Below are 10,120 nucleotides of genomic sequence, written 5' to 3' on the forward strand. Positions count from 1 at the left end.
AGGAAAAAACCCCTATTTGGCCCTGTTCAATATTTCACCTGGGCCCTTAGAAAAGGAAAAAAACCTATTTGCCCTGGTTAAAAATTCACCAGGTGCCTAGACAAAGAAAAAAAACCCATCTCACCTGTTCAAAGTCTCACCTGGCCCCTAGGCAAAGTAAACACACCTATCTCACCTGTTCAATGTCCCACCTGGCCTCTTATCAAAGAAATCACACCTATCTCACCTGTACAATGTCTCACCTGGCCCCTATTCAAAGTAAACACACCTATCTCACCTGCACAATATCCCACCTGATCCCTATTCAAAGTAAACAAACCTATCTCACCTGTACAATGTCTCACCTGACCCCTAGTCAAGTAAACAGAACTATCTCACCTGCACAATGTCCCACCTGGGCCCTAGGCAAAGAAACACACACCAATTTTACCTTTAGAATGTCTCACCTGGTCCCTTCTCAAAGAAAACACACCTACGTGTAAGGTGTTTCTTAATAGAGGTAATATTTAAACACACTACATACACTTATATTGTGTCTTATTTGGAGCAGCATTATTGAAATAACTGTAACTGTGGGGTTTAAGAGCTGCCAGACTGACCACGCCAGTACGTGGCTCTAGAGCTTATGGTGTTGTGGTTTGCACGTTGGATTTGTAATCTGCCGACCCGGCTTCGATCCCGGGTATCGGCATGTTTGTTTCTTTCTGTTCTTACTCGCCCCTCTTAATTTCTACATAACATTCCATGGTTTTATATCATAACACATATACCCTAGATACAGAAGTGTCACACGACATCCACTTGTAAGCTAAACGTTTCTTACCTGGACCATAATTTAAACGAAAAAACATCCCAGCAACCAGCTACCCATTTTGATAGAAGTCGGATTCAGAAACACTGGGTGAAGTTGTAATGTGCCTCATCAGAAAGCTTGTTTTGCAGACAGAGCAACCGTAACCGAACGATAAACTAAGAAGTTGCCTGACAAAACAACACAAAAATATATACAACGTGTCAAAACGCGCTGCTATGCTAAAAAGCACTGCTACTAATGTATCTCAGAGTGCCACATGTTTACATTTTTGCATAATTAGCAGTTTTAATCAACCTTATCACCCCTTATCACCCCTGCCGATGCAATGCGATCGTCCATTTTTGCGAGGAGGAGGAGGATTGGCTCCCGTGTGCCGTGAACAGACGGGAGCCAATGGGAGGAGGAGGAGGAGGAGGAGGAATGGCTCCCGTCTGACCGATTCTACCATTTGCCATGGGTGGTCACGTGGGTTTTCACGGGTTGCGCCTACACACTGACATTTTTCGGGGGTTGGCTCGCCGATACTGTCGGCAACCGCTTCTGGACAATCCTGGTCAGCATGTGGATCTATCTCGTCGGTGAGATGAATGAATGAACGAATGAATTAAGAAAGGAATGCACACCTACCCCGGCGAGATGATATGAGTCGATGATTGTCAATAAATGATATCAATTACTAACTTTTATCAATCATGATAGTATGTGATATAGTCTATTACGCTTGAAGTTTTGTATTTTGATTAACTTCGTGAAAACGAACGTATTGGTTTCGGTCTATGTGTTTGTTTGTATCCGTGTGTGTTCACTCTTATTTGAATATTGTGTATTGAGAGGATGTGAGGCGGAAGATGGTGCAGAAGGTGAAGGCAAGATGGGAAAGTTAACTTAGCTCGGGTCCAAAGTTGCAGAGGCAGGAACATGAATAAGCAGAATTGGAGAAACTCACAATTATTAAGTATATAAGAAATTCCCCAAACTCTTACTGTTTTACTGAAGTGCGAAGTCTTCGATTTCTCTTTGTAACGCTGTACATTTGACTCTTGCCAATCTTGAACAATATTATATCATAAGCTCTTGTATTGCATGTAATGTGTTTGCACACTTCGGAGCATAGATGTTTCACTGCACCCACTCCAGGGACAGCCCTACTCGTCGCTTCCTCCAGTTTGTGTGGCTCACATCCGGACGGACGCGTCTCCGGGCTTTACTTTGCCGGCCTGACTCTCGTTGCCATAGGAACGGGAGGCAGCAAATCCAACCTCGGTCTGTTCGGCGCACAGCAGTACAAAGGTTTAGGAGAGGACGCGAAAGTCCAGCTGCAACATTTCTTCCACTGGTAACGTTCTTTGTTTAATCATCTTTAATTATCATTTAGCTTTAAGACAGACAAGGACAATGTGGCACTTGACTCAAGTCAGTCACTTATTTCAACAGTGCCACATACAAATGACAGACGGAAGATAAAAGTAGTCACATAGCCTTTTTTGGGCTGTAACTGGGTTGTTATCAACTGTGTCTATTGAATGGTATTGAAAGGTGAGCCTATCCCTCACCTTGGAGAGAGTAAAGTCGTGTTGAATGCCTTTAACAGGGACACAAGTTCGGTAGCATGACAGCATTGGCGGAGGTTATGGGTCAAGTAACCTGTAATTTATACACCACATGACCCAGTCTGTCAATTAAAAATTGTTTGCCGTTGTTTCGACCACTACTCTCGCGTCACATAATCAGATGCAAACACTCGTCCATTGCCTATAATAAATCAATTGGTCCTGAGTGCGGAACAACCAATAGTTAGATGGAAAGGGGTTTGTTGGATCAATATAGGTGAAGTGAAACCAAAAGTGAAACCTTCAACTTCGTAACTAAAGAAAGGAACGATTGATTGCTACAGGTACTACTGGTGTATTAACCTGGGCGCTACCATTGGCGTGGTAGGGGTGCCGACTCTACAAAAGCACGTCAGTGTGCTGAGTGGGTACGTGGTGACCTGTGTCTGCGTCGTGCTTTCTGCTCTTGTCTTCGTCTTAGGCCGCATTGGAAGCTTCTACAGTCAAGAAAACAGCACACATGGTTGGTTCTTTATTCAATTTTTAGTCTACTTAAAATCCATTTTTCTCTTTTGTTGATTATTTATTCCCTTGCAGTTGGGCCACTTCACCATTATCCGCGGGGCAACCTATTAGACTAAGTATATGTTGTTAAAAATGTATTTATAGGGATATCAAATAGACGGACGGTGGTTTCAAATGTGGTTACAATATTTTAATATAATAATAAATTACAACATTACAGTTTGAAACAACCGTCAACCTGGTATCCTTGAACACTCTGTTTTTTAAAACATCGGATATAAGTGACATGTACCTCGCGGATAAAGGTGAACTAGCATTACTTCCACTATGATATTACAGAGATCCGGAGCAGAATCGTTGCTGGCCTACTTGATCCGAGCAGAAAAACGCGACGTAGAGAGCTGCAAGGAAGGTGCGATATTGATAACAATTACTTACATGTTCTGTTGCTAATGTCTTCTTTCCATCCGGTTTTTAGAGACAAAAACGTGTACACCCCTTAACGTGCATGCCCCTTAACTGTGGTCTGATAGATAGAAGCTCTTCGACAATGAGACAGGGGTATAACAGACAGGGTTTCGGGAAGGCGACAACTGAAGACACCTGGCTTTTTTTAATTTCCTTTTAACGTTGCAGACTGTGGAGTTCGACCATCCCGAAGGAGGTGTGGAAACTGATGCAAATATTCGCAACTCTGATCCCATACTACGCCATCTACTCACAGGTAATGGGAATAACAACAATTAATTGAATCTTGAGAAACGAGTACCGATTCAGTAGCATTGCGTCTCTTCTTTTACCATGTTTTGCCAAGCTTAGAGTGTCTGGCTTGACGTTGCACAGTTTGATTTCCTTCGAATTCAGTCACCCGATCATGATTGTTTCCCAGTTTACCTCCCAGAAGAAAATGCCCTTACAAAGTTCCTTTGTTGATTGGAAGTCAAGTTAAATGATGTTGGTCGCAGATGCTCGTAAACATTTACCAAGCAAATGTAGCTAGGTCAGACAGCATAACAAGGCTAAGATTACATTGAATGAATAACATTATCCATTCCAACAGACAAGAACAACCTACCTGTTCCAAAGCGAACGTCTGCGCATGCCTGCGGGGTCAGAGGCCACGTACTTCAGCGCCATTAACAACCTGACTATCCTCCTGATGATCCCACTCATGGTCCGGTTTGTGTATCCCCGCCTGACGAACAAGGAAGTACAATTTACACCGCTGACTGTCATGGGTATGTTCGACTAGATATGAATAGTTCTATGTACTAATAGTCACACGACGATGGCTGATCAAGAAAATCATTTCAGTACATGAACTCGCATTCATTGAAACGCTATGGTTTGGATACTTGAATGCATAGATACTTTATTCAGTCCATTAACTAATAACATACATTTATTTGGTAAGAATCTAGTCTTCCTGGACATAGGGACATACACATTAGCTAAAAGTTTAACATACCTATTTACAGATAATACACAGTCAAGTTGAATGGCTACTAGTATATGAATGTGGCAAAATAATCTATACAGGTGTCGGAATCCTGCTGTCTACGCTGTCGGTGCTATCCGCAGAGGTGGTGGAAGTTGGCCGCCGACAGCTTGTCCACAGCGGCCACTTCTTTCAGCAGGCGGTAGGGAACCGCACTCTTCGCGCTGCAGAGCTGAGTGTGGCGGTACAGATCCCACAGTTAGTCCTGTCAGGCGTCAGTGAAGTGTTCACCCTCGCCGTCGGTAAGCCCTGCCACTTTCGTTTTGTGTGTTTTCTTTTTGTGGCATCGGTAACGTTATATTGTATCCGTAGCTCATGTTTTCCGTTGTAGCCGTTAACGTTACATGCTGCACAAGCGTTGTGTATGTGTACTTTTCCCGCGCTTTCCCGACGTTGTTTTCAGACTATTGTATGAGTGGCTGTGCTGTCTTCACCGTGCTAACTGGCTTGAATTGAATGTACATTAATCGTCAGGTTACTACTTTGCCTACACGGAAGCTCCGCCTGGTTACGAGGGGACCATCATGGGGGCCTTTCTACTAATGTGGGGACTCGGCAGCGGTCTCAGCGTACTTCTAACCGAGATAGTCAACGCCATATGTTGTGAGGAAACGAATATCAATAATATTCCATTCTTAAGAAACAAGATGTAAAAACATACACATCAACATAAGTTTGAATACTAGTATTGAACTTAGGGAGCTTCAACACAAAATAATAAGAGACCTTCATACGTTATCGCATTGCCATAGACATTTGTCATATGAAAGAGAATTTAAGATAGCATTGGAACATTTGGCAAATTGTGTTCTTCTCTGCGTCTATCCTCTGTTACATTTGACTGTACAGTTGTTAACTGTTTATAATGTGTTCTCCGCAACTTTATACTTTATAGTAATTTGAATGTCCATGTTTATATGTCAACTTGTTAGAAATGACACAATTCATTATGTAACTAACAATATTCGATGATAACTGTAATTATGTATTTTGTATATATTTTCAGATGGCGTGTCTGGTGCCGCCTGCTTCCCACTAGAGTTAAATGACGGCCATGTAGAGTATTTCTTCCTGACCCTTGCCGTCCTCCTGATGGCGACATTCGGCGTCTTTTGGTACCTGGAGCGCCATTACGTGTACAGGTCAGAGGTCACCACGCAGACGCAAGACGCTGAATATCCGCTCCTGGAGAGTAAAGAGACTAGTGGTACTGGTACCGCTTACGGCACAACTGGACATACGGAAAACATTCATACATAAACAAGATTAACAAGATCATTTGCCTTCAAAAGGAATGTCCACAAATATTTTATTTTTGTTTCAAGTTGTTTCATCAGGGACAGAACTTGAAACGGTCATGAACAGTGTCATGAAAGATACTACATGTAGTATCTTTTTTTCCAGAAACTATCTTACGATCTCAATATTTATCATGAACTAGATTTCCACGACGTCATAGCTTCCGATAATGGCAGTTGTCACGGTTGATCATCTTCTGAACCTAAACAACATAAGTTGTTCAAAGAATGAAAGTCATATCTTAGCAAAGAATATTATTTTACTGCTTCCTCATAACTTATGTAGATATGACGCTGCTTTGCATGATTTATGCCTAATAATGTTCATCTTCACACCGAGCCTTATAACGTTGACGCTCCGCTGCAGTACCACAACTCGCCACTAGAAGGCCAATTATCGAACTTTCTTTTCCTTTTTACAGCCCCTCCTCATCCACCAAATATCACGCACAACCATCCACATTGTCTCGGGTTATGCCGTACACACGCGCGCTGCTGACTGTATCAAACCAAGGAGCTTTTCCTTGGTCAAACGGGCAATAAGTTAATAAACCACATGTTCAAAACGAAAGCGCCTTTTTTTCGTAATCATTTGATGACTATGGTAAGGGCAATGGCCAATCAGGTAGAATTACACACAGACACGCCTAATTGAATTCTGATAGTCCTTGGGGAGCGAAGCACTACAAATGACCTCAGGCGTCCAGAAGACACGGATTGTACCGTCACCAGTGCGCATGTGCGTCAGATCAAGAACCGGTTAGACCGGATTGGTGACGTCCTTAGTTTACGTCACAAAGGTTACAAAGGGCTATTCCGTGGCGTCTAAACACCATGGTTATCAACAGTATGATCTATGCTGTGAATTGAAACTTTGTACGTGAGGAATTCACCCTGTATGGTCTTCAACTGTGATTATACAATATCACAAGTTGTTGGCAGATTCGTCAGAGGAGCGCCGACCCACTAGCAGCGACCAAGACTCTGGCTTCGTGACAGTATCCAGGTCAGTTCCATGATGTCTACTCTAATCTTAGACGCAGGTTTAAAGATTTAGCTATGACAGAAAGAGGGACTGGCCCTTATACACAGGTAGTCGCCATAATATACATATAACTTCGCACAAGTCGTACTGATGTGTATGTGGTTTCTGAATATATCTTGGGTAAATATAAAGTCCTTGGCTGATGTATGAAAAACCCTTCAGCATTGATGCCATCAACTTGCCCCTCCCACCCTGACTCCTTTTCTACCACTTCCCGTAAATCACAGCGAACGATAACCGGTACGACAGGTGACATTGATAGCCTGAACTGTAGGAATAAGTCGCGATACCACAGCCTTCCAGTAGCCAGGCTCTTAGGCTGGGAGAGGGTGTAGACACAATTTCTCCGGCGTCGGAAACTAGCCCCTGTGTTGAACATGGGAATCAGCGCTCCTACCGACAATTAACCATATTTAGAACATTTTAATGCAACGGATGAATTTCTATTTTTGATGCGCCTAGATAAACCCTGTTTATCAAACATTATCTGTTCCTATATTTACATGTACAAAGAAGCGAGAACATGTCAACCAACATGTTAGCTTAGCAGCTTGAAATAGTTAAATTGTACCTTGTTGTCTCTGCATATGTCTGTTATGTCTATTATCAGTGACCTTACCTAGCCTGTCGAGGCATGGATGTACAATAAACCCAGTTCATTAACCCCAGCGTCCCAAGAAGGCTAAGGAGGCTACAATGGACACAACACAAACAAAAATGGCGTATCTAACGTTACATTAGCGAGAACTATTTGACCCAAAATAAGTGGCAAAAAACAAAGAAACAAGCTTGAGGGCAAAACCTGAAGGACGTTTTTCGTAATCATCCTTTTCACTCATGATTTCAAATTGTGTCTAATTGATAATAAATCAACACAATGTCAAACGCCTTTCCCATTCGAGGACCATGGTAAAACACACACACACAATCTACTTTCTCCGTACCCTTTTTGTTCTGCATTAACGAAGGTCGCTAATTTAGTACAAGTATTTTTGTTCAAGAGTCAAAGTATAATTAAAAATATATAATTGTCTTGACCATGGGTGTTCTTGTGTTACAGGTACAGCCGTTCATTTTTCCTGAACGCTCCGAGTAGCCAGCAATGTTGTGCCGCCGATTTCGTCGACATTCCTCCACCATTTTTGTCTTCTTGTTGTTCCTTCTTCCGATGTACCTTGGCATTTTGTACATTCTAAATTGCGGCGACCCCATCATTGATAGCTACATCGTGCAGAGAGATCGAGAGCCAGTGGAGAAGTATCAGACATTTCTAGCGGTTCTGGTCACGACTTCGTCGAATAACATCGAAAGAAGAGACGCCGTCAGAGAGACGTGGTTAACATACGGTAACAGTAGTATGTTCAAACGCTTTGTGATCGGCACAGCGTCCGCAGACCCCAATGAGATCGCTAGACTAGACAGGGAAAACTGGGGGAAGGGAGACCTGCTGCTTCTGCCGGATGTACACGACTCTTACGCCACGCTGTCGTTAAAGGTACTTCACATGTTGACGTGGCTGGACAGACATGTGGATTTTAAGTACGTCCTGAAAGTAGACGACGATTCGTTTGCAAGGTTAGACGTCATGGAGAAGGAACTGAGACAGAGGAACGAGGAGGCACTGTACTGGGGATTTTTCCACGGGGACGCGAAGGTTCCGAAGGAAGGACCACTGGAAGACCACGACTGGGTGCTGTGTGACCGGTACGTCCCGTACGCGCTCGGGGGAGGTTATGTGCTGTCCGCAGACCTGGTGCACTACATCGCCACTAATGTAGACTCGCTAAAACTCTACCGTAGCGAGGATGTCACAGTGGGGGCCTGGCTGGGGCCGCTGAACATCAAGAGAGAACACGACGTTCGGTAAGTGAACAGATCTTTTCATATGATATAGCTAGAATACTAATGTCAGGTTTCCACTTTGCCATAACCACCGATTGCCATCACTACACATCGACCACTGTTTGCATGGTTATCTATTTCCATCGCATCATTTTACTCTAAATTGTCATTGCATGAGAGGGTGCCTTTTCAGTTTTAAGGATCTTTATGATACAGACAGACATATGTAAGTGCAGCTGCACATGTATAACTAATATGGTAAAAAGCAAATACAACGTGGGCAAACTCTGTCAATATCTGTTAGTTTGATATATGATGCTCAAATGATGATACCATTAGAACTCTGCTTTCCTTCGGTGTACACTAGTGCTATAGATCATGGTAGGCTCCTATGTCCGCCTAATAAAAACGTCGTTCGCTTCGTTCACTTGGTGGTTTCTGTAGGAATCACCCATACCTTGGCACATAAACCCTATATCAATCAGTGAGAGCAAGTCATAATTCCTTGCCTAGGCCTAAACTTAAGAAAAAAAAGGGATTTGAGGCTGTGAGAGTTGCGGTCAAACCCTATTAAACGTTGCAATTGATGTACACATCAAATAACGTTAGAAACATATCACTTTTTCCTCACCGTAGGTTCGACACGATGAATCATTCTCGCGGATGCAGCAACCAGTACCTGGTGACCCATAAACAGTCGGAGAATGAGATGAGGAAAAAGCACCACCAGTTACAGACGAAGGGAAGACTGTGTGAGACGGAGTACAGGAAGGCCAAATCTTACATCTACGACTGGGCCGTGCTGCCGTCACAGTGTTGCAAGAAAAAATCCGGGATCATCTAGCCACAAGTTACTCATCCACATTGACTTTTCTTATGTAATGCTGCGGGTACTTTCTTCAACTTGTTTGAATGGACCTTCCTGAAGAAATAGATTTCTCATGTGGAATGATGCATTAGCACGTAACTAAGATCATTACATGTATGACCAGTTCTACTACATCCAACATGGCTGACAATATGTATGTCGTAGTCATGGGTGCATCATATACGGCTAATGAGACGACGAGAATTCGAAGGAGTAATACTAGTGTTTTAACCATTGCATGTCAGTTATCTAGATTGTGTGAGAAAGAGGTTAAAGGTTAAATGGCGATACAGTAGAATTCTGTGACAGTACTTTGGCAGATTATGAATTTTGCCTCCACTGAGAATTTGAGAATGATGACTGAGAGATAGGGTCATAGAAGATACATGTAAAGTACGGTAGAGACGTACTGAATGAGGTTGTATTTTTTTTCCTGTCTTTAAATTCAGGATAGTGAACAGGGATGGACCGACCAGCTTTAAACAGCAACTGTGAAAGGGAAACTATGAGCACTTTTGAAATAGGAATAGAAATGTGACCTATAGAAATATGTTTTATAATACAACAATAACTGAAACCGGTTGAAAGGCCATCTTTATTTTGAACACCCTAGTTCGAGCAGTGGTAACAACTGAGACAGCCAATCCGTGCATTTATCTAAAGAATCTAAGGTCTCATTG

The 10,120-nt window shown here is 42.7% G+C and overlaps 2 protein-coding genes across 2 annotated transcripts in view; both read left to right on the forward strand.

The window, feature by feature from the left end:
* LOC118411355 (solute carrier family 15 member 4-like) overlaps window positions 1–6,248 on the forward strand; it is a 9,411-nt gene extending 3,163 nt beyond the window's left edge. The window contains exons 3-12 of the mRNA XM_035813595.1: window positions 1,260–1,392; window positions 1,952–2,150; window positions 2,709–2,887; window positions 3,229–3,301; window positions 3,526–3,613; window positions 3,950–4,127; window positions 4,429–4,629; window positions 4,862–4,990; window positions 5,394–5,529; window positions 6,108–6,248. Of these exons, the coding sequence (XP_035669488.1) occupies window positions 1,260–1,392; window positions 1,952–2,150; window positions 2,709–2,887; window positions 3,229–3,301; window positions 3,526–3,613; window positions 3,950–4,127; window positions 4,429–4,629; window positions 4,862–4,990; window positions 5,394–5,529; window positions 6,108–6,228 (1,437 nt within the window). The 3' untranslated portion in view covers window positions 6,229–6,248. The remainder of the gene's footprint in view (window positions 1–1,259; window positions 1,393–1,951; window positions 2,151–2,708; window positions 2,888–3,228; window positions 3,302–3,525; window positions 3,614–3,949; window positions 4,128–4,428; window positions 4,630–4,861; window positions 4,991–5,393; window positions 5,530–6,107) is intronic.
* Window positions 6,249–6,452: 204 nt separating this feature from the next.
* On the forward strand, window positions 6,453–10,017 carry LOC118411359 (beta-1,3-galactosyltransferase 6-like). Its single transcript, XM_035813600.1, has 3 exons — window positions 6,453–6,691; window positions 7,791–8,593; window positions 9,209–10,017. Exons 2-3 carry the CDS (start codon window positions 7,833–7,835, stop codon window positions 9,414–9,416), a joined length of 969 nt encoding a protein of 322 aa, XP_035669493.1. The 5' UTR covers window positions 6,453–6,691; window positions 7,791–7,832; the 3' UTR covers window positions 9,417–10,017.
* The last annotated feature ends 103 nt before the right edge of the window (window positions 10,018–10,120 follow it).

The sequence above is a fragment of the Branchiostoma floridae genome, chromosome 3 (assembly GCF_000003815.2).
Source record: "Branchiostoma floridae strain S238N-H82 chromosome 3, Bfl_VNyyK, whole genome shotgun sequence".
NCBI classification, from domain to species: Eukaryota; Metazoa; Chordata; class Leptocardii; order Amphioxiformes; family Branchiostomatidae; genus Branchiostoma; species Branchiostoma floridae.